Below are 25,457 nucleotides of genomic sequence, written 5' to 3'. Positions count from 1 at the left end.
AAAATTGGTCCACCCCGAGGACTAGGTGCCGTGGCACAAACGGAGTAATATAGTTTACGCAATGTGATGGACGGCCGGCAGCTCATCCTGGCCAATACATTCAGGCCGCTAGATGGTGTCTCCCCTGCAGCATAAAGGACTCTGGGAAACCCAGCAGGCTGAGCTGGAGTTGGGTGGTAGATTGATGGAGCTACTGGGAGGAGAGGAGGATCACTATTGTTATTATTATTATTGATTTAAGACTGTTTATGGTGGTGATTGTGGTATCTACTGTGGCACAATATCAGAAAGAAGAAATTCAAATTATTTTTGATACTTTTACCTGGTGTCTGGATGTTTGTCTGCGGGGTTTCATGGGGCAACAGCGACCCCTATTGTCACAGCAGTCAAGTGCCAAAAGGATTGCTGTGAATTATACATCAGGGAAACCAAACAACCACTGGCGAAGCGGATGGCACAACAGAGAAGAACTACCTTGTCAGGCCAGGACTCCACAGTCTATTTACACCTACAGGACAGTGGTCACTCTTTCAGTGATGAAGATGTGCACATCCTGGGCAGGTAGGAACGCTGGTTTTAACAAGGAGTTAAGGAGGCCATTACATGAAAAAGGAACGACCATCTCTGAACCAAGGAGGGGGCCTAAGGGTACATCTTTCACCATCTTACAATGCTGTGATTGCTGCCATTCCCCAACTGTCTGTGAATGGTACTCATGGCCATTGATCAATGGACAATTTGCATATCATTGATCACACGACCCATTGTTAGTCAACGGTGCTAGTTTCAGTCATTATGCAAAGGTACTGTTTATAAAGTTGGAGAAACCTACAGTGAACTAAGACATAGGAAGTCACTTGGATGAGTGACGTAACGTATCTCACTGAAAAAGAACTATGTCCAGATGAACTGAATCAACTTTCTAGAATATAACAGCATCAATTTAGAACTGCCAATAAACCTAACACTTAGATGGCTGAGATATGGGAGGAAACCCTGAATGCCCACAGAAAAATGTATAAAGACAAAGGAAAAGCACATAAATTTCCCACAGACAGAAATAAGCTGTGGAATTTAAACCCAGGACCCATAAGACAACAAAGCAACACTGTGGCATTCAATTTATAAGCATTCCTAAGTGAAAAATGAACTACTCTGACACAATACAATGCAGGACTGTCACATTTATAATTAAGGTTTTTATATCTCTCTATTACAAAAGAAAATCTTGAGATGAGACAAGACTACTGCCAAGAGATTTTTTCAAGTTGGTAGAGGGGGTCCCGCCTTCCTCTCAACCATTTTCAGTTAATGGCACATGGCCGTGGTCCTCTCACCTCTCATTCGTGTGAATGCTTTTGTCAGACACAGTTCCTGCACTCTCAGCTCATAAATTTTTACGTTTTCCTCACTTTAATTTCCCAATAAAAGAAGGCTTATTATGTCCAAATTTTATTGAAGAACTTTATCCCGAAGGGTTATCAACAAAAGAAATGAGTACATGGGCAATCGTAGCACTGAGAAACGGTGAAGTGAAACGAATTAACATGAAAATTGTTGATCAGTTACAGGGCAAATTAGTTAAATATGTATCAATAGACTAGGCTGAAACAGCTGGTGGTGACGGTGCAGAAGATGAAAACATCAGCTTACAATATTCCATGAGAATATGTACAACTGTTCCACTGGCCGAATTGCTGTTGGAAGAAGGATGTATCATAATGTTATTGCATAATTTATGTATGAGTGATGGGCTATGCAATGGGACAAGATTAGTTGTATACAAAATTAGTCAAACAATTCTAACATGTAAAATTTTAACAGACGACAAGAAAGGTAATATAGTACATATTACGCGGATAACAGACACCAAAAGATATCTTGATATGCCATTCATATTAAAATGTTTACAGATTTTCAGAATAGCTTTTGCTATGATAATTAACAAATCACAGGGATAAACGTTTAAAAAAGCCCAAACACGGAATTAAAATTCAAAGCGATATTGAAGAAAAGTTAATTCCAAATATTGTTTTTACTTAAGTTTTACTGTAAAAGTTTAAGATTAAAAAGTATTTGCGTGTTAATTTCAAAGCCAAACAGAGCAGCATTATACATAATGAAAACCTCTACCACAACATGAAACATAATTTTCTTTCAATTTATTATGTTGTACTATATTTTACTATGGTTAATTACTCACTGTAATGTAAATAGTTCTACTATGCATATGTAACGAATCCCATGAAAATAACAATCTGTTTAAATTGTACATTAGCTTCCCCATACGTGAGCAGCAGAGCCACAAAGTGGCTAGAGCATAGCGCCTGCCTGGGGGTTGGCGAGTAAAGCGAGCTGAGGGCAGAGCCCCTAGCATTCAAAAAAGGTATTGCAGTCTAAATATGTAAAATTAAACTGAAAAGTATTAAATGTGTCCTCTCAGCATCATTACATCACTTCAGAGGCTGTACGCAAAACTGTAGGGTTCTTATTTTTGTGTCATGAATAGCTCACTGGTATTTTTGTGGTTGGATAACTTCTGTCCTGCTACCATTAATGAATTTTCTTTTTAATGAAAAAGCACAGTCTTATTTACAAATAGAAAAACAAAAACAGCTTGGATTTATTCTCTTTTAGCTAGAGACATTGGTTGTGACTTTTCCCCTTTCCAAGACAGAACTGCTTGAAGTGTAAACACAAAAAAATGACATTATTATTTTACTATGTTCATGAATTCTGACTATAGTATTTCCTGAGTTCCTTGTAATTCACATCCATATAAAAGATATTTTAATATATTTAAGAGTATGCATGTATTTATCATGTTAGAAAAGAACTGCTGTTTAATTGCATGTCATACAGTTACTTCCCAGTGGTCATTTCAAATGTGCACAGAAAATAACACACTGCTGTGCATTTAAATAACATTTGATGAACATTATACAGCAGGGTATTATTAAAGTTCTGGATCACTGCTTGAAGATTTTACAATACCTTTTAGATGAAAGTTGTGTGAAAACTTGAATGCTTTCAAAAGCACACATCACAATTAGAAATGGTATTAGAATCTACAAAGAAAAATGTGTTCAAAATTAAAATCTGTCATTATATTATAGCAATATACAAAAAACTACACCAGTAAGAATCTGTGCCACACAATACAATATTCATATTTCAACAGAGATGTAAGCTAATTTCTGTTATTTACACACAATAAAAGTAATAAAGAAATTGCACAAAATACAAAGTGATGTACTAATTATAAAGAAAATGTTTTGGAAGAAAACACAATTTGCTGTAGTTGTGTGGTTTGTTGAGGATTTTTTTGGCTTGGGCTTGGCAAGTTTTTACATAGCTAAGAAAAAGATCCAATCAAGAGAATGACTATTTTAAAATTTATTTTTTTTTTCCTGACATGTTTTATAAAATCCTAATTCATTGCTACTAGCATTTATCATTATATTTGCATTCACTGAAATATTTGCCTAATAGAGAAAATCAGATGGAGCAAAAAATATTTTAAGGCTCTGCAGCCATCGCGTGCCCTGGGGCAGAAATATGTTTTGAAAAAATGGAATATTTTATACTGTAATATCTTTTACTTATTAGAGAAACACCTGAATAAAAAACTATTAAACTCAAAACCATACCTTCCACATCATCAGCGATCCCATTACAAAAGGGTTGAATACTGTTAGAAAGCAGTACACTGAAGCTGGATCGAAACTGGGATATAGAAACACAAGTTAATTAACTGCTTAGCAATAAATACGTATAAGTATAAATAAGTTATTTTTAAATATTACAAAAATATTACCTGTTAATTGATGCTATATTTCCAGTCCCAAAGAAAGCAGTAACAATAAAGAAAACCTAACGGCTTTGCTGAGGAAAATAAGATTTAAAAAAAAATGGATGAAGATATACTGTATTTGAAAAAGATTTAACTATTAATCAAAAAATTTAATTTACATTGATTCTTGAAGTTACCTTAAAAGCAATATAGGCAAATCTGGCAAAACTTTCAAATGTTAAAGGCTCATAACTTATGATCTTCATTTTTGCCAACATAGTATAATACTGTAGTTTGTATAGTTTAATAGTTTCTAATAATTAAGCTGACAGCATGGTTCAAACCAAAGATATATTTACTAAATATACAGTAAGAACAAAATATTTCCATAAGAATGCAACCACAATCAAACTCCATTTTCAAACCATCTTAGAAAGCAGCTCAACTCGGAAAGGCATATTTTGTGGAGTTTAAGAAAAATCTGTAAAACAAACAATGAATTAACCATATACAGCTAAAAAGAAATCGTGTGGGGTCTCTATTACCAAAACAGATACACAGCTGAAAGAATTAAGTTACACCTGTGCCTCACAAGAGACAACAAACCATGGAGAAAATAAGAACTTTACACATGTAGCTCAGATTTTGCTGCAAAATCATGAGCCACTTTATCATTTAAATTGCATGTGCACCAATATACTGGTTAGTTAAGGATTGTTTAACAGGGAAATTAATGTAATACTGTGGAACCTCGGTTCATGCACGTCTCGGTTCACAACCAAAAAGTTTGGCAAACTTTTGCCTCGGTTCACAACCACACACTCGGTATACGAACAAGCCAGTTTCCCTTTCGGTTTGTGCGCGCGTGTTGCATTGTTCTCAGTCAGACTGCCTGCCTGCTGCAGAGAGAGAGAGAGAGAGAGAGAGAGAGAGAGAGAGTGAGCGAGAGAGTGAGCGAGCGAGCCACGTGCCTGCTGGGGAGGGGGAGACTGCTGCACATGTTTGCCTGCCTGTCTGCCTGCCTGCCTGTGCCGGGAGGTGGAGTTGGGGGATGGTTCGTGTGCATGTACTGCCTGCCTTCTGCCGAAGGTGGGGTGGGGTACAGCAGAGAGAGAGAGAGAGAGAGAGAGAGCGAGCGAGCCGCTCCCTGTTCATTGTTCTCAGTTAGACGTGCGTACTTTACCTGCACTCTCTTTGTGCTCTACAGTATTTCGTGTGCTTTTGCAGTTAACTATGGCTTCTAAGCAAGTGAAGAGTGGTGAGAAGAAAGTTTTGAAGAAAATTGAAATCAAAGAAAAGAAATTACTGAAAAGTTTGAGCATGGTGTTCGTGTTACTGATCTTGCCGCCAAGTACAAGAAGTCAAAATCTACGATTTCCACTATTCTAAAGCAGAAAGAATCTATTAAAGCAGCTGATATTACAAAAGGAGTTACTGCACAGTGTTAACCAGGCAGAGGCTTCAAGTGCTGGAAGAGGTGGAAAAACTCTTTACCAGTTTACTCATTTACCAATTTGAGAACCCTCGTGCTTTCAAGCAGCACAATGTAAACAAAGCCAGACTGCCAGTATTGTGGAGGGCAAACACGAAGGGTTGGGTCACAAGAACTTTCTTTTTGGAATGGCTGCATGAGGCTTTCGCTCCCACCAGCTAAACAGCTAAAAGCACCAGAAACCCAAGAAATCACAAGAGAGAAAACACCTGAAGGAAAACACTTCATGCCAGAACTTGACTCATGCAAAGTTAGTTTTCTTGGTGGTTTTTGTATTACGGATTTTTCAAAAGTTAATTTTTCAGTTCGTATCGTGAATTGTTGCAATGTTACTTTTCTCTTTTTTCAAATGTTCCTTTTTTTTTCGCTGTGCTTAAAACTCACTTTTAAAAAAAAAGTGTTTACAGCGATCAGGCTGTAAGGCTATTAGCATGAACTCATGCAATGTTTTTTGGTTGCTTGTGGTTGGTTTTTAAATTAAAGTTCGGATTTGTTCAAATGTTCCCCTCTGTTCAGAGAGAGAGAGAGAGAGAGAGCGACGCTGACAGTGGGGGGGGAGGGGTGTGTGCGCGACAGAGAGAACATTTATTTATATAGCACATTTTCATACAAACAGTAGCTCAGAGTGCTTTACATAATAAAGAATAGAAAAAAGACACAATAAGAAAACAAAATAAATCAACATTAATTAACATTGAATAAGAGTAAGGTTCAATGGCCAGGGGGGACAGAAAAAACAAAAAACTCCAGACGGCTGGAGAAAAAATAAAATCTGTAGGGATTCCAGACCATGAGACCGCCCAGTCCCCTCTGGGACAAAGGGTGTGGGCTACTGAGCTAGAGAGAGAGAGAGAGAGAGAGAGAGAGAGAGAGAGAGAGAGAGCGTGAGCGAGCCTGCTCGTGTAGCTGAGCAGGGAGCTTGGGTGTTTTGTGTCACAGTTAGTCAATGCTGTTACATTAGTTTATTTACTATTACACTGTGCATTCTTTGGTGTAATTAACTATATTTGTGCTTACTCTTTACATATATTTACATATAGTTTGTACGGTCTGGAACGGATTCATTTGTGTTTACATACAATCCTATGGGGGGAAATTGCTTCGGTTCACGACCAACTTGGTTTACGACCAGAGTTTTGGAACGAATTATGGTCGTGAACCGAGGTTCCACTGTATAAGGTTATATGGACAGGAAAAAAGAGACAATTGTAAACATATTGTATGTAAACTGCATTTTGTTTGAACACCTCAAAACTTTCCAACAGTGCAATACTACATATCAAAACGTTACATTCAAGTAAGTTTGAAGCAACCATTTTTACAAGATGTGGTACAAAGTGAAATGACATCTATATAAAATCCCCTTATTCCTACTAATTACCTGTTTCAATTCAAAAGAATACAGTTTCCTGTAAACTTGTGTGTTGTAGTGACCATCAATAAAAGCCAAGGTAGGTTACTAGGAAAAGCAAAAAGTGATCTACAGCACAAATGATTTACTCATGGCCAATTGCATCTAGCATATTCCAGAATAAGGAGCTCCAGTGAGCATGCATATATACATACAGTATACATACATACATACACACACACATATACATATATACATATACATATATACATATACATATATACATATATACATATATATATACATATATACATATATACATATATATATACATATATACATATATACATATATATACACATATACATATATATATACACATATACATATACATATATATACACATATATATATACATATACACATACACATATATATATATACACATATACACATATATATATATATATATATATATATATATATATATATATATATATATATATATTATATTACAAACACACACACATAACTGTAAATTACATACAAACTGTCGCAACCAGCTGGGGTCCACACCCAGCCGGGACGCCTTGATGGACCTGGAGGTGGCATGTACATCCTCCGGGCCACGAGGGGGCAACCGCCCTGGATCAGAGGAGGACCACGGGAGAAGAGCAAGGAGGCTCAAGCCCATTGGGGCCCGTGTCCACCGCCAGGGGGCACCCCGAGTCTCAGAGGGCCCAGGAATTGTCTACTTCCGCCACACCCGGAAGTGTTGTCAGAGGGAACACCTGGAGCACATCTGGGTGAGAATAAAAGGGCCTGCCTTCCTACACTCTGGGAGCTAGAGTTGGGAGTGGGAGCGGGATGAAGCTCCCGTGGAGAGAGGAAAGGTGGCCCACGGACATTTGGAGAGAAGCCCGGAGGATTAAGGGTGATTAGTGCTGGGAGCACTGTGTGCTGTGTGGGACAGTGTTGTGTGGATTGGAAGGCAAATAAACATGCTTTTTGTATAAAGATGCAGTGTCTGTCTGATGGTGTCCGGGCATGTCTCACATATATATATACACTGCTCAAAAGAATTAAAGGAACACTTTTTAATCAGAGTATAGCATAAAGTCAATGAAACTTATGGGATATTAATCTGGTCAGTTAAGTAGCAGAGGGGGTTGTTAATCAGTTTCAGCTGCTGTGGTGTTAATGAAATTAACAACAGATGCACTAGAGGGGCAACAATGAGATGACACCCAAAACAGGAATGGTTTAACAGGTGGAGGCCACTGACATTTTTCCCTCCTCATCTTTTCTGACTGTTTCTTCACTAGTTTTGCATTTGGCTACAGTCAGTGTCACTACTAGTAGCATGAGGCGATACCTGGACCCTAAAGAGGTTGCACAGGTAGTCCAACTTCTCCAGGATGGCACATCAATACGTGTCATTGCCAGAAGGTTTGCTGTGTCTCCCTGCACAGTCTCAAGGGCATGGAGGAGATTCTAGGAGACAAGCAGTTACTCTAGGAGAGCTGGAGAGGGCCATAGAAGGTCCATAACCCATCAGCAGGACTAGTATCTGCTCCTTTGGGCAAGGAGGAACAGGATGAGCACTGCCAGAGCCCTACAAAATGACCTCCAGCAGGCCACTGGTGTGAATGTCTCTGACCAAACAACCAGAAAGACTTCATGAGGGTGACCCAACGGCCCCATGTCCTCTAATGGGCCCTGAGCTCACTGCCCAGCAGCATGCAGCTTGATTGGCTTTCGCCATAGAATACCAGAATTGGCAGATGCACCACTGGTGCCCTGTGCTTTTTACAGATGAGAGCAGGTTCACCCTGAGCACGTGACAGAAGTGAAAGGGTCTGGAGAAGTCATGGAGAACATTATGCTGCCTGTAACATCATTCAGCATGAGCAGTTTGGTGGTGGGTTAATGATTGTCTGGGGAGGCATATCCATGGAGGGTCACACAGACCGCTACAGGCTTGACAAAGGCACCTTGGCTGCCATTAGGTATTAGGATGAAATCCTTGGACCCATTGTCAGACCCTATGCTGGTACAGTGGCTCGTGGTGCACGACAATTCCTGGCCTCATGTGGTGAGAGTATGCAGGCAGTTCCTGGAGGATGAAGGAATTGATACCATTGACTGGCCACCACACATTCCTGACCTAAATCCAATAGAACACCTCTGGGACATTATGTTTTGGTCCATCCAATGCCACCAGGTTGCACCTCAGACTGTCCAGGAGCTCAGTAATGCCCTGGACCAGATCTGGGAGGAGATCCCCCACAACACCATCTGTCATCTCATTAGAAGCATGCACCGATGTTGTCAGGCATGTATACAAGAACACAGGGGCCATACAAAGTGCTGCGTACAATTTTGAGTTGCTACAATTAAATTTTGGCAAAATGGACTAGCCTGCCACAATTTTTTCACTCTGATTTTTGGGGCGTCTTTGAATTCAGGGCTCTGTAGGTTGATCATTTTCATTTCCATCAAACGATGTGGCATCCTTTCGTTCCTAACACATTACCTAGTCTATATCAGTATAGATATTCAGGAGGATTTCTTTTTCCCATTGAGATCTGATGTGTTTTCAAAGTGTTCCTTTAATTTTTTGAGCAGTTTATATATATATATATATTTATTATATATATATATATATATATATATATATATTGTGTATATATATATATATATATATATATATATATATATATATTTATTGTGTGTGTATATATATATATATATATAAAATATACTAGCAGAATACCAGCTTCATGGCAAGTACTGCCTTAAAATTTTTATTAAGATTAAAATTAAACCTTTTTAAACTGAGGGAAAATATACCAATAATTATTTGCTAAGGATCTCTTTGTATGCCACGTTGTCAGTTTAGCCCTCCGGTTGTATTATGACTAAGCTGTGCGTTGAGCTCACTCTTGAGCATACAACGTACAGTTGGCCATTTGAAAAGCAATCTTGCCTCAAATCCCACAGCATGGATTGCTGCTGTCATAATTGGTTTGAGTTTCATGGTTTGTTTCAATTACGACAGTATTTTCAGGACTTGTTGTGTTGAAATGACATTCGGCATCTGTCAAGCATTGTAACCATACAACCGGTTTCATCGATAACTTCGCATCCAGCTTTTGAGAGTTTAAACATTTATAAACATCAAAGTGTCCACTACTGAAATCGTCACCTGTGAATCTAAGATGTTTAAGAGGCACTGGCAGTTGTCCAAAGGTGTAAAATATTTAGCCATTTCGGTACACTTGAAAGCAACAACCGAACAATTCAGCGGCAGCCATCAACTCACATGCAGAACCATAGGTGAAGGGCTTAAGCATTACACTCTTATAGTGCTCCTGTTTAGTATAATTATCTCCTGTACCATCATCAGTCAACACCTTGAATCTGTCCCAGTCATTCAATACATAAGACACAATGTTCCTCCAGATATCAAGAGTGAGCCTGATATGGCCGTGTAATACGTAACACAGAGAATGGAAAAGGCAGGCGCCATCTCCGGGCATGGAAACCACTCGGTAAGTGACAGTTCTTTGATCGATGGTGATCACCTCGATAGACATGTTAATGGGGGTATGGTTGGAACGATAAAGGAAATGGGTACCTGAACAATGTAAACTAAGTCTGAAATACCTATACAATAAGTATAATTGTAATAAACGAACAATAAAACAGCGAAGTAGCCGTGGATTAAATAAAAAGGCTGCAGTTATCAGCAGGGAGACGTGAATACCGTGGCGAAGCAAGGAAGGGAATGAAGAGACCGGAGCGACGGACGGCCTTATATAGGCAGGCAGCCAACAACATGGGAGGCTTGGGGACCCAATGCCGCCTCATACGGTGACGGAGCTGCAGGCTATGGACGTATATATGTACGTAAGTAGGATTCAGTTAGCATTGGGAACTCGTGTACCAAATTTCTTGAAGATGGGCCCATAGGTAACAAAGATCGTTGGAAAGTTCAATATGGCGGCCGACAGTGGCGTCATACCACTGAAATAAGTACGTACATCTGTTTTGACTAGCGCAGGGAAGCCGCCTACCAAATTTCGTGAAGATGGGGCCATAAATAAGAAATTTTAACATGGTGGATGTTGTCAACCGTTATGCATAGAATGAGCCTGCCAAATTTCAGTCTTCTATCTACATGGGAAGTTGGAGAATTAGTGATGAGTGAGTCAGTGAGGGCAACAAAGACTGTTGGAAAGTTCAATATGGCGGCGGACAGTTGCGTCATACCACCGAAATAAGTACATACATCGGTTTCGGTTAGCACAGGGAAGCCGCCTACCAAATTTCGTGAAGATGGGGCAATAAATAAGAAGGTTTAACATGGCGGACGTTGTCAACCGTTATGACTGTTACACGTAGAATTTCGAAATGAAACCTAACTTTTGTAAGTAACCTGTAAGGAATGAGCCTGCCAAATTTCAGCCTTCTACCTACACGGGACGTTGGAGAATTAGTGATGAGTGAGTCAGTCAGTGAGGGCTTTGCCTTTTATTAGTATAGATATACTGTATATACTATATATACACGATATATATATATATATATATATATATATATATATATATATATATAGATAGATAGATAGATAGATAGATAGATAGATCATGAAACAGGACAGTGAGGAGGGCCCTGCCTGGCTCCCTACTCCTGATGTTATGCTTCTGCCTCCCCTCGGCTTGCAGCCTCTGTCTCGGATTAGCGCGATTAACTATTGTTATTTTTCTTGCTTTTTAAGATGTTTATGTGATGGAAAGTTAAGTTTTTTCTTATTAATTCGCTTGAAAGAGTATTTTATACCGAAGTAACTGCTTCCCTTCAGTATTCAGTGTCATTTGCACCTGTGCCTGTGCTACTCATTACTAGTCTTTAGTATCTGGATACAATTATGATAGTAAACTGTATGAATTAGGAAGAATATTATAAAATAAAGTTAATATTTAAGACATGGCAGAAAATGCAAATTTCTGAATTATGTTTAAATGTAAATATATCAGCACATACTTCTGGATGCAAAATAAGGGAAGAAAAAGGCCAATCAAAAATTAGGTCATTTACAAGTAAGACAACCATTTATTTTTGAGACTGGTTGGAATGAAAACCTCAGGCACAGGACTGAACATCCTTTTGATTTAGGATTTGTTAAGGAACAATGCTGAATTAAAAAGAGCATTTCATTCATTGTGAAATGTTTTCAAAGCAGTAGCATAACAAAGATTGCACTCTATATTTTATGGGTAAAAAGCAAAAAAACTGTAGACAAGGCAGCTTTTTAGCAATTGTAACAAAGTCAACAATTATTTGTTTATAAGAAACATAAACACAAGAGTAATATATTAAAGAATTGACATACGAAAAGGAGGCTGGTAAACATGTTACTAATAAGAAAAGAATTAATACAAAAATGTTTAACAGTATTTCAGCAATAAGAAAACTGTCCTGGAGATGGGGTGTATTAAGAAAAGCAATGTGAAGTAAAGTATACAGTATAACATGGAAACGATAAATATACTTTTTTGTGATGTTTGTATCTATGTTGATGCTAGTAAGATACCTGTAGCCAACATGAATTATTTACATTACACTTCTGAACACATTTTTCAGATAGTGATAGGTCAACACCAAATGTCTATAACATTAGTGAATATTAAAGACTCTAAAAAAGTGTAAAGTGGGATATACTAAACATTCCGTATTTACTTGGTAGCACAGCGATCACCACCTCCTTAAAGGGTCCTGTTAAACCCTGTTGGAAGAACTGGTTATCCGTGGATGAAGTAGAGAATGTCCCGAGCAAGGAAGGAGGTTGCAGGCTTGTCTGGAGATGGAAAAGGGGCGAGGATTAAAGTAAGGTGTACAGGATTCAGACCTGGGATGACTTTATTGGAACTGTTATATCTGAGTTTATAGTGAGTTCAGGTGCTGTGATAATTGTGAAAAACCCTGTTATTTCAGACGCTATTTTAATGCCAGACAGGTGTCATCAGATTGAGTGGATAAAGCAGGAGGAAGACTGGAGACTTTTGTCAATATGCAGTGATAAAAAGGGAGCACAGTATAATTAAAACTAATAGTGATCCAGGCATTAATTTGAGGAATGAATTTGTCCATGTCACTGCCTGGCAAAGTAAACTGCATTATTCTGACTGACTCAGCAACAGAAATGAGTCACTCTATACCATCGTCTTTTTGATCAATCATTCTTAGTGCTGCTGAATTCAAAGAAGGAATCAAGGCCAATTAGGCCTGTTCCTTTTGTGGACACTGCTCTATCCAAACATTAATGACTTTAAATATAAACCCATAGCACAATCCAAACAGGTCTGACCTTATCTTACTGCCATCTACAAGCCTGCTCTCTCTGTTATCCCAGGAAATAGTTTTTATGTATGTTGGGGGCGGGGGGAATGTTGTTTACTTTTAGAATTTTTTTCTTTTTTTTGAGTTTCTGTAAAAGTTTTATCTTCTCCTTGGGGACATATAAAGTATAATCTAATCAAATACATCAAAGAGTCCTGACAATTTTAACCTTGTATACATATAGTGGATTTAGAAAGTATTCAGACCCCTTCAATTTTTTTTTACATTTTGCTATGTTGCAGCCTTGTGCTAAAATAATTTAAATTCATTTTTCCCCATACGTTAAGCAACACTCAATACCCCAAAATGACAAAGCAAAAACAGTATTTTCAAAATTTTGGTAAATTTATAAAAAAATAAATAAGTGAAATATTTCATTGACATAAGTATTCAGACCCTTTACTCTGGAAACAGCTTTATCTGTGTTTCCACGCTAGTGCCTTCTTGGATATGATGAAACACACCTTACACACCTAGATTTGTGGATTTTATACCACTTTTCTCTGCAGATTCTCCTGAACATTGTCAAGATGAATGTAGACTGGGCAGCTTTTTTCAGGTCTCTATAAAAATGTTTGATTGGGTTCAACTTTGGACTCTGGTTGGGAAACTTCCCAGAACTGTTCTTAAGCCATTCCTATATTGTCTATGATTTGTGCTTCGGGCCATTGCACTGTTGGAACGTCACCGTTCAGCCCAGATCTCTCTGGAGCAGGTTTTCATTAAGGATATTTCTGGACTTTGCTTCATTCAGCTTTGCTTCAACCTTGTCTAGTCTTCTAGTCCCTGTGCTGAAAATTAACCTGGAGCAGTATTGGACAGGTGATGAGCAGCACCTGCTTTCTTATGAACATGACTCTAATCTTGGTTTCACCAGACCAGAGAATCTTGTTTCTCATAGTCCAAGAGTCCTTTAGGTGCCTTACAAACTCGAAGCTCATTTTCATGTGTCTTTTACTGATGAGAGCCTTCTGCCTGTATACTTTTTATAAAGTCTAGATCATTGGAGTGCTGCAGTGATGTTTGTCCTTCTTTAAGTTGCTCCTATCTTAACACAAGTTCTTAGGCGCTCAGCAAGATCATCGGGTTCCTGGTCATCTTTTGATCATGGCCTTTCTTTCACGGCTGCTCAGTTTGGCTAAGTAGTAGCTGTTAATGTAAACAAGATATGAAGCCAAACGGAATAAAATACTAATAATAATTGAACTAGAGGGCCTGAAAATTACAGTCTAGATAAACATTAACTGCTCTACTGTAAGGTGAACTGTGCAGCATAGAACCAAGAACAAAAATCTAACATACTGTACTACAGTGTAAAAATCCAAAAATTTTGTTAATTAGCCCTGCTGTATGTTGTCATGCAAAACATGTGGTGTTCTACAGCCATTCTACAGCCATGTCATCTGATGCTTTTCTGGTCGTATGGCACTATTTTGAAGAATGATTCCACCTAAGTTTGCTGAGTGTGCTTTTGTGCTTGTACCTTTGGTGATTTAGACCTGTCATTGACAGCTAACTCATGAAGCCTTTCATATTCTTCATATTCTGTGCAGTGGTTAGTTCGCAGATGCTGAAACAAATTAGTTGTCAAGCTCTCTTTAACGGCAACCGATTTCCAATATAGTTATTGTCTTTTGAGCAGCATCAGTCTTTTCAAAGCCAAACCACCACCATTCTAAGGATGATTATCTATTTCTTGCAATTAAATCTAACAACATAGATTGTGAGGTTCTTTTATCCCCTGGTACTCTTGGTGCTCACTTATTTGTAGGCAGCTATGTGCTGACGAAGCACGCCAATGCACTCACTTTATACATGCCCAATGGTCTACCCTGTTAGGTTACATGAGACAGTGAATGTGTGGACTTCTCAAAGCATGTTTTTGTTTTTTTGAAAAGTGAGGGACATACTCAATAATTTCAGTTTGCAAATCATTAAAATGATAACTAAGATATTATTGTAGACAATACATATCGTGTACTCCTAAATGACATATTTTTTTAGTAGCCAGGCATTAAATTCTGTTGCTGTTAGTGTGACTCGGATTATTTCTGAATTCAGACCAAAGTCATGTCATTATGACCAGCAAACATTCAGTTCATATATCTGTATCATATAATGCTCAAGTAACATTATTGGGCTGAAGGTGAGTCTTCCCTCTTCCATGGAGCCTTTAACAGTGTGTTTCCTTTTCAAATGTTCATACATTACCATTGTGCCTCTGTGCCATACGAGGTCAGATCAACACATTTTGCAACTTACAACTTTTTTTCTGCATTCAAGTAAAGCACTCCCAAATTCTGGAAGTCTTTGGTTTCACCATCTTCTCTGTAACTTACTTGTCATTTGTCATTTTTCAACTGTGTTCAAAACTGAATGAAGCAGTGATGCAATTGTGTACCACAACGTAATCAGCCTAATGATGTAAAAAGCTAATCAAGAAAAGTGATTCATTGCCAACACTTTTAATATTCGATTATTACTGATTATGATGATTAGTTATTGCAGCCCTAATTCAAAGAATTACAATTATGAGCTGCATTTGCTGAACGGTCTGTTTTTCTAATCAGAAAACTTAAGCTATCTTAACAATATAATGTTAGGATATTTTCATTAATACAGCTGTTCTTGTTTATGAATTATGCCTCTTAATCTATATTTGTCAATTGAGTACAACTTTCTGCAGTTTTAAAAGTTAATTTATATTTTATTTTTTGTGTAAAAGAAAAACTTTAAAAAATTTCTCTTCTGACAGTACAATGACCATATGTAAAAAAAGGAACCAAAGACCCTCTGAAGAACTACTGCCATCTAGTGCCCACCCTTTGTTAAAACATCTTTAACAGTTAAAGCACTTACAAAGGATACAAAAAAGTATGATCGCCTGATGTCATCTGGTTGGAGTGGCCTTAAGTTTACATAGTCAGTATTCTCAGAAAAGTCTATGCTAAAAATCTGCAAAAGACAAGTAAAAGTTTATGTCATGGGGCAGATATTAAAAACACATTTAATTTAAATAATCTGGACAACAGTGCGTAATTTATTTAGTGTTTATTAAAAAAAAAAAAAATCACACTACTATTTTGTCAATAAAAAATAATGGAAAAGAGGGCCTTAGGTGAATTATATGATGCATTACTCAGGATCTGTTGAATTCCAACATGTATTACTCAACACTTAATAACATGCATCATTCCACTTTTCACAACGGCATTGCCACATGTCAGAATCTATCCCTTTCAAACTGGTCACAAGACAGGAACCAGGTAGGTATGTAATACCTGTCTTTTGCATGGCACACAACAATGCTCACAGCTTAGAGTCACCAGTTAACTAACATACACAAAAAATATTTTAAATTCCCAATTTAAGACACCATGAGAGCTATACTAGGTCTAAGTGTATGAAGCAAAAAATTCTGCCCCATTGTGCTACAGAATTCCAATTATATTTTATTTAATTAATGTTACCGAGTTTCAGTAAATATAAGAATATTAATCAAAGATTATCAATTCAAACAATTTACACTACTTTACATCATTTCCGAAAGTAAATATTTAAAATGCAACCTCTGGGAAATAATCCTTCAGGTATTTTTAAGCAAGCATAAAATAACAGTTGACACAAATAAACAATGGCCGTGCATGTCAATAAACAATAAGAAAATACAGCAAAATACATAAAAATGCCAGAGAGAGAAATGCACAAAATTATATTCATACTGTACCTTTACCCATGGGGAAATACTGACAAGAGGATTCACCTCCTGTTCCATGTTAATCCAGACAAACATTAGGTAAAACAATACAAGAGGAAATAATGCCTCATACCTGAAAGAAAAAAAAAATTATTCTTTTAATCACAGTCTCAGAATTGATATGTGCATACTGTATTTTCTGAACCCATTTTTCCTTTCTAGCTTCATAGGGAGCCAGACTCTACTGTACACCAGCTGCAATTAGTATTGAGTAATCGCTAATTGAGTCTGGGATGCCAGTCTACCACAAGGGACACTCAGGCATGCCCTTACGTATTCATTTGAGGCCAATTTAGATTTCACACCTAAACTGGAATGTACTGTATATTTTCGGAAAAAGAAAAAGTATGTAGATAAAATAAATATGATATAATTATTTCTATGTGAAGAAATTATTATTTCACAGTGCCTTGTAAAAGTGTTCACCCCCAAACCACCTCATGTGTCCTGTTTTGTCGCATTACAACTTGGAATTAAAATGGATTTTTGGGTAGGTAGCACCATTTGATTCACACAACATGCCTACCACTTTGAAGGTGCACAATATTTCTTATTGTGACATAAACAATAATTAACACAAAAAAAGAAAAAAAAAACAGAAATCATGAGTACCAGTATGAATTCACCTCTCAAATTCAGTACTTTTGCTGCAATTTCAGTTGCAGATCTCTTGAGGAATGTCTCTATAAGCTTAGCATATCTAGCCACTGGGATTTTTACCTATACCTCAAGAAAAAACTGCTCCAACACCTTCAAGTTAGATGGGTTCACAGCAATCTTCAAGTCATTCCACATATTCTCAACTAGACTGAGGTCTGGACTTTGACTTTGTCCATTCTAAGACATCTAAATATTTCCCTTTAAACCACTTTGGGCGTGATGAGGATAGATAGGATTAGAAATGAGTAAATTAGAGGGTCAGGTCAAGTTGGATGGTTGGGAGACAAAGTCAGAAAGGCGAGATTGTGTTGGTTTGGACATGTGCAGAGGATAGATGCTGTGTATATTGGGAGAAGGATGCTAAGGGTAGAGCTGCCAGGGAAGAGGAAAAGAGGAAGGATTAAGCGAAGGTTTATGGATGTGGTGAGAGAGGACATGCAGGTGATGGGTGTAACAAAATAAGATGCAGAGGACAGAAAGATATGGAAGAAGATGATCCGCTGTGGCAACCCCTAACGGGAGCAGCCAAAAGAAGAAAACCACTCTTGTGTAGCTTTTTCAGTCTGTTTAGGGTCATTGTCCTGGTGGAAGCAGAACATTCTTCATCCCAGTCTCAGATCTCTGGCAGATTGAAAAAGGTTTTCCTCAAGAATTGTTTTGTACTAATGCAATCTATCTATCCTTCCACACTGACCAGCTTCCCAGTCCCTGCAATGACTTTTTTTTTCTGGGATATTTTTTACACAAGTTTATCTCTGTTTGGAATTGCTCGCTTAGTAGTGTTGCAGAGTCAGCCTACCAGAACAGGTCTATTTATACAGACAACATGTGACACTATGATTGCACACAGGTGGAGACTAATTGACTAATTATGTGACTTCTGAAGTTAATTGGTTTGACCAGATCTCATTTAGAGATTTCATAGCAAAGAGGATGAATACACATATACTCACAACTGTTCAGATTTTACTTGTTTTTATATACACAAGTTATTTTATTTTCATTCCACTGCAACAATTTGGACTATATTATTATATCAATTGCATAAAATCCAAATGAAATCCATTTTAATACCAGATTACAATGTGACAAAACAGGACAAACACCTACAGTATACACACAAAAACGTTTGCAAGGAACCGTACATATATTTTCTTAACCCACTTATTCCAGTTCAGTTTTTTTTTATTTTTTTTTATCTTGTATTACTATACATTTCTAATTTTCAAACCTACTTATTCCAGTATTAAGCTGTTGGTGGCAAAGAGTGACATAAAAATATGAAAAAGCAGCTTTCAATTTGGACCTTACTATTGATGTCTATTTAAACTCTCAAAGTTATGACAGAAACAATACCAAAGGCTTCTTATTTCTCATCAATCTTTAGTGGAACACTGAACGCTCTTTCTTCTTCCCAATAAAAATCTATGTAAAATCTATACAGTATTCATGTGCAATGAGAACTGGCATGCTGGAAGTAAGATTTTTAAATATTTCTATAGTATATAATGTGAAACAGACGGCATGGTGGAGCGGTGTGTAGCACTGCTGCCTCGCAGTTAGGAAACCTAGGTTCGCTTCCCGGGTCCTCCCTGCGTGGAGTTTGCATGTTCTCCCCATGTCTGCGTGGGTTTCCTCCGGGTACTCCAGTTTCCTCCCACGGTCATGCAGGTTAGGTGCATTGGTGATCCTAAATTGTCCCTAGTGTGGACTTGGTGTGTGGGTGTGTGTGTGTGGTGGCGCCCTGCCCGGGTTTGTTTCCTGCTTTGCACCCTGTGTTGGCTGGGATTGGCTCCAGCAGACCCCCATGACCCTGTAGTTAGGATATAGCGGGTTGGATGATGGATGGATGGATGGATGGAAGGAATCAGCCAATTCCAATACCATTTTTTTTTCTTTATCCCTTTAAAAATCTTTTTGCAATACCAGACACAGAGAAGCTTTATGTTCTACATTTAAGTGTTAACTTTGTTATTTTTATAATTAAACTACAGACCACATGTGTTAACTGTTCATTTTTATTAACAAGATGAAATGCTGTAGGCTTGTTGTTCAATGACAAAAATAAATAAATAAATAAATAAATAAATAAAATTATAATTTCACTATTTGTCTAACAAAAAATATATACATTCTCACACATTGATTCACTTAATTGATTTGGGCAGCTAAACACTTAAATGCAGTGTTTTCTAGTTATAACATATTTTTAAATTTTAGTTTTTGTTCAGTTGTTGAATTTATTTTTTACTTGGTTTTAATTAAACATTTTCTAATATCAGTTTTTACTTAGTTTTTTGTTTTTCATTTTAGCTTTTATTTACTGCCAGTTTTTAACAATTTTCTATTTTTAGTTTTTTTGTTCATTTTCTGTTGTTAGAGTTTCAGCAATTATTTTTCATTTTTTTTTTTTAAATTTTATTAATTTTGTATTACTCACCAAACATGTCCACACGAACATGTCCACAAGTGTAAAAACACAGCTTTTTTAAAATGTTGTCAAACTGCATTTCACTCATGGCGTACCAATCAACTTAACACTAGAATCCCTGAAGGCTATGAAAAAACTTGCAATCCTGGACCACCTTAAATTCCTTTGCACCTCCCCATTAGTGTCTTTTGTTTTGTAAATGTGTCGATCAGTACAAGTGGCAAACACCCTACTGTCTCATCCCCCCCTCAGCCTCAGTCAACTAGGGCAAAAAGTTATCCCAGCTCCAGTCTTGTTTATCTTGGTGTGTGGTGCCTGGAGTTGTATAGGTTAAATAATATATCATTAATCGGAACACATGCATTTCATTTGTGTTCTGTGTCTACAATGATCTATGTAAATGTTGGATGACAGGAAATGTGAGAAATGTAAGAAATGTTGAACACATACCTAAAACAAACTTTTTCATGTTATAGTACAAACGAAAAAATGTGGACATGTGTATAATGCATAAAGACTGAAGTCCAAATATCAAATAACACTTTCACAAAAGGTACACGTATAACAAAGCAAATGCGCTTTTATTCAAAAGTATAACCAAAGAAAAAGAAATCGGTTTAGGGTACAACACTGACACAATCTCTTGGGTGGTGCAGCGGTAAGACCTGCTGACTCATAATCAAGAGGCCGCGAACCAAAATTACCGCTTTGAGTAGTGAACTGCTCTTATTGTTACTATTATACAATAAAAACACACATTTGATTTGAGTCTGTAACAGCCAGTGTAAATTTATGGTACTTGTAAAGGTTAGAATTTTTTTTTCCAGTTTTTACTCTCAGTCACGTTCAAGCTCCCTCTGATCTGACACTGCTGTTTACAAATAAAGATGTGCTATAACAGAGGTGAACTCAGATGAGGGTACTACATCGGAGAAAGAGTACAGAAGCCCTCCCCGCAAGAAACGTCCACTCACACATAACAACGCAACTGCACCAGGCGTAAAGGCGAAAGACGGCACTGTTTGGATAGTTGGGCATCATCCTGCCAGTCTGCCCCACACATGTCCTTTAAAGAAACAGCAGGGCTTGCAGAGCTTGCCAAGGTATCATGCAAAGTTTCCGTTTGTGACCGTCTTTATATGAAAAACATGTATATGTTACTTATATAAAATCCACATCGAATGCAGTTTACCTATATTTATTTACTTATCTTCCTACAGTGTAAAGTCACAACAAGACTGTAGAGCTTCATGTGTTTGATCGACACAGGTATGCTGACAAACGTACATGTGCAATGCTATTTCAGTACGCGAATGACTTTAGCTGCAGGTGGAAGCTCCTGCCGCACTCTACGCATCTGCTGTTATGGTTCTGCCTTTGTCCAGAAACAGTTTCACAAGCTTTATGACCTTAGTCTCGGAAAGCCTTTCTCCCATGGGGAGACTGGGATCTTTTCCTGAATAAGATCAAACACAGGAAGCTCTGCAGTCTGGTTGTAACTTTACACTGTAGGAAAATAAATATAGGTAAACAACATGCATTGCATTGATGACATTGCAATCTGTAGGAAGAGTAAGGAGCAGGTTGAGGAGACTCTGGAGATGTGGATATATGCTAATAATATCATTATTATTAACACATTTTATTTATATGGAACTTTTTGAATGCTCAAAGCTCATTACAAATAGTCAAATGAATAAAATAGAAGTAAAAGCAAAGATAACACTAATAACGCAGGATGCAAACTAATATCACACATTAAAAAAACTTTTGAAAGTGAAAGTCTTGACTTAGATTAAGGAACAAGTAGGAGAAAAAAAAGCCATGAACAAATATTTTTTCTATGTTTACATGCAAGAATATAAATGTTAATGTTATAATCACCCATGATGATAAGGAACACTGAATAGGATGAAGTAACGATTTCATTATCAGTTTTACAGCCATACAGTATGCTGAATGAACATCAACCATTCAATGACTATTCATTTGTTAGATATCCATCCCGCTGCCAAGTAAACACTCAGACACAGATACCTTGTTAAAAACTTTGCAATATCATGCCACTCTAATTTTATTAAGATACTTGCAGTCCATCCATTTGCTACCAATGAAACATACAACACAGAGGAATTTACCACGATAATGTGATGAAATGCGCTCTACAAGACCGCTCTGCTCACATTAAAACATCAATACTAATAACCCAATTAAAACTAAATGCATACATGTAACGTTGGATCAGCTGATAACACTGACTGCATGCTATGCATCTGCTTAATCTGTCACAGCCAAGGTACCGTCAAATACCAAGCAAGATCTGTAGGAAATAAGGATAAATGGCTTAAAATTCCTACCTTCTTTTTTCTAGTCCAAATACTAACTGAATCTAAAGCGTGGCAGTGGCTATTCGTCAAGCTTGACAAATCCTCCATGGCTTTTCAAATTATTTAGCTGTATCTTCCAAACCTGTGGCATGTTTTAATTTAAGCTCCTGTTCATTGAAATTTAGTTAAATCTGCATGCCATTTCGCAGACAATGGAACATCTGTGACTTACGGTCAGTTTTAGTCAATGAAATCCACAGAATAAGTCATTGACAAGCGACAAGGTATTCCCTCTAAGTTCTATAAGTGAAAGCTGACTGGTGGATGAAAAGACCAATAAAACCCAAAGATTTAGACACTAGCAGCAAGGGATTCTTACACATGAGCACAAATCAATGCTCACCTCCTAACCAAATTTATGACTACACGGATGGGTTTTAAATAATATATAATGAAATAGCAAACCGTACTTGCGAAAATTTCTCAAGAACAAAAGTGTTAATGAAATGATTGATGAGGAAGAGAAGAACATCACGTTACAGTAAGAAAGGAGATTATTTTAATAAGTAGTGACTTGTGAGAGGATGTTATAGTTATTTGTAACAGCATGAATACATACAATGCAAAGTATATCATGAACAGGTTAACAGAACATATTGGATAAGAAGGGAAATGCAGGGCACATGTAAGTGAGTATGTGTGAAGTGTGGCCATCAGGTAATGTAGTATACTGACATCTATAATAATTGTTGGAAAACACAGTTTGTTGCATAAACGTTATTGTCAGTGAAAATATTCCCCTGTGTGTAACCTGAAAGTATCTGTACGTTTAACCCAGGTTTCAGTGTAACTCTGGAAAATGTATTGTACAACTAGCCATGGGTAAAAACAGGACCTGGCAAATAAAATCCAACATTATTAAACATTTATTGTTGTGACTTGGTGATGGTCATACAATATGATAAACAAACAGGAAATTGCTTACGCAGTAATATAATGGGAATATCTTGTTTTGAGTTGTCAACGTTATGGAATCCCTGTAGTTTTTCAGTCGTAATATTTCTTGTTGTCTGGCAGTTTGACGCTGCTCTTTAGGAAGGTTGTGTGTGTAATTTGTTTTTTCGTTCACTGTCTAGGTGCAAGACTTGTTGCCACTGATCTTCAGATAATGTCGCTCTGTGGTTTGTCATATGTTGTCTTTGTTGTTCTAAGGCATCTTGCCCGTGCTGGTTGGTCTGGTGTGATGTAGATGTTCTGCCTCGGTGCATTGGTGTGAGTATGTAGGTGCGAGACTGTTTCTGTTGGTTGCAGCTAGGCTGTTTGTGCCTTTTCATTTTATTGGGAGGCTTACGTTGAAATGAAGGTGTAACATGGCAGTGTCATAATGCAGTTTTGGTGAATAACAAAGGCAAGAGGCTTACCTTGAAGTGAATGAAAGAGGAAGTGTAAAATAGTAGTGTCTTAATGCAGTTTCGGTCAGTAACAAAGTATGCACTGAATAAACACTCAAATCCCACAGTTGATAATTGGTCACATTGAAGAATTAAAGACTAAGATAAGCCTAAGACCCAGACTCTGCTAGTAACATGGATTCCTCGGTGTTGTTGTGGAGGGATATAGTAGTTGTGGCAACCATTGTTTATATCGAGCACGGACAGACACAAGCGAAATAATATAAAGGCAAATGCACATTCACATTTACACTATGTACAAAGACTAGTAATAGTGAGGATCAAAATTAAAATTTCAAAAACTAGCTTTGTTTTAATTATTATTTTTTCATTTTCTTTCAGTTTTAGCTTTCAGGCGGGTTTTTTTTGTTTTTGTTTTGGTTAACAAAATGATTATTTTTAGTTTAACAACATATTTTATTTCAATTTTTGTTAATGGGAATGACACTGGCTAAATATAAACATACATGCACTAATAGGTTTTAATCATTTTTCATCATTAGTTGCATAACACATTTTTGTTGTTAAAATGTACATTTACTATATTTATAGAGGTGTTTTTTTCAGTTTACCAGCTTTTAATTCTTGAGGTATAATTCTGCATATAGACTGTCATTTTAATTATGCAGTACTTGTTTCTTATCAGAACATAGACTGTATGACACACACAAACAAATAATAAAGCACAAATAAACCTTTAAAAAAGCCATAAATCTGTCAAATGTTCATGAGACATTCACAGCACATCACTTTTTCCACATTTTGCTATGTTACAGCCCTTATTCCAAAATGGATTAAATTCATTTTTTTTCCTCAGAATTCTACACACAACACCCCATAATGACACGTGAAAAATGTTTGAGGTTTTTGCAAATTTATTAAAAATAAAAAAACTGAGAAATCACATGTACATAAGTATTCACAGACTTTGCTCAATACTTTGTTGATGCACCTTTGGCAGCAATTACAGCCTCAAGTCTTTTTGAATATGATGCCACGAGCTTGGCACACCTATCCTTGGCCAGTTTCACCCATTCCTCTTTGCAGCACCTCTCAAGCTCCACCAGGTTGGATGGGAAGCGTCGGTGCACAGCCATTTTAAGATCTCTCCAGAGATGTTCAATCGGATTCAAGTCTGGGCTCTGGCTGGGCCACTCAAGGCCATTCACAGAGTTGTCCTGAAGCCACTTCTTTGATATCTTGGCTGTGTGCTTAGGGTCGTTGCCCTGCTGAAAGATGAACCATCGCCCCAGTCTGAGGTCAAGAGCAATCTGGAGCAGGTTTTCATCCAGGATGTCTCTGTACATTGCTGCAGTCATCTTCCCCTTTATCCTGTCTAGTCTCCCAGTTCCTGACGCTGAAAAACATCCCCACAGCATGATGCTGCCACCACCATGCTTCACTGTAGGGATGGTATTTGCCTGGTTTACTCTAAACGTGACGCCTGACATTCACACCAAAGAGTTCAATCTTTGTCTCATCAGACCAGAGAATTTTGTTTCTCATGGTCTGAGAGTCCTTCGGGTGCCTTTTGGCAAACTCCAGGTGGGCTGCCATGTGCCTTTTACTAAGGAGTGGCTTCCGTCTGGCCACTCTACCATATAGACCTGATTGGTGGATTGGTGCAGAGATGGTTGTCCTTCTGGAAGTTTCTCCTCTCTCCACAGAGGACCTCTGGAGCTCAGACAGAGTCAACATCGGGTTCTTGGTCACCTCCCTGACTAAGGCCCTTCTCCCCCAATTGCTCAGTTTAGATGGCCGGCCAGCTCTAGGAAGACTCCTGGTGGTTT

The 25,457-nt window shown here is 37.6% G+C and overlaps 1 protein-coding gene across 3 annotated transcripts in view; it reads right to left on the bottom strand.

Annotated features, from left to right (window-relative positions):
* The window catches only part of pign (phosphatidylinositol glycan anchor biosynthesis, class N), a 283,091-nt gene that overhangs the window by 45,586 nt on the left and 212,048 nt on the right, over positions 1 to 25,457 (bottom strand). For all 3 annotated transcript variants that reach the window (XM_039753344.1, XM_039753343.1, XM_039753345.1), the window contains 5 exons: positions 16,769 to 16,871; positions 15,910 to 15,996; positions 3,818 to 3,873; positions 3,651 to 3,726; positions 2,995 to 3,068 (listed from right to left, as the gene is read on the bottom strand). In XM_039753344.1, the coding sequence (XP_039609278.1) occupies positions 2,995 to 3,068; positions 3,651 to 3,726; positions 3,818 to 3,873; positions 15,910 to 15,996; positions 16,769 to 16,871 (396 nt within the window). The remainder of the gene's footprint in view (positions 1 to 2,994; positions 3,069 to 3,650; positions 3,727 to 3,817; positions 3,874 to 15,909; positions 15,997 to 16,768; positions 16,872 to 25,457) is intronic.

Source organism: Polypterus senegalus, chromosome 5 (assembly GCF_016835505.1).
Source record: "Polypterus senegalus isolate Bchr_013 chromosome 5, ASM1683550v1, whole genome shotgun sequence".
NCBI lineage: Eukaryota > Metazoa > Chordata > Cladistia > Polypteriformes > Polypteridae > Polypterus > Polypterus senegalus.
This window is presented reverse-complemented; position numbering and strand designations above follow the sequence as displayed.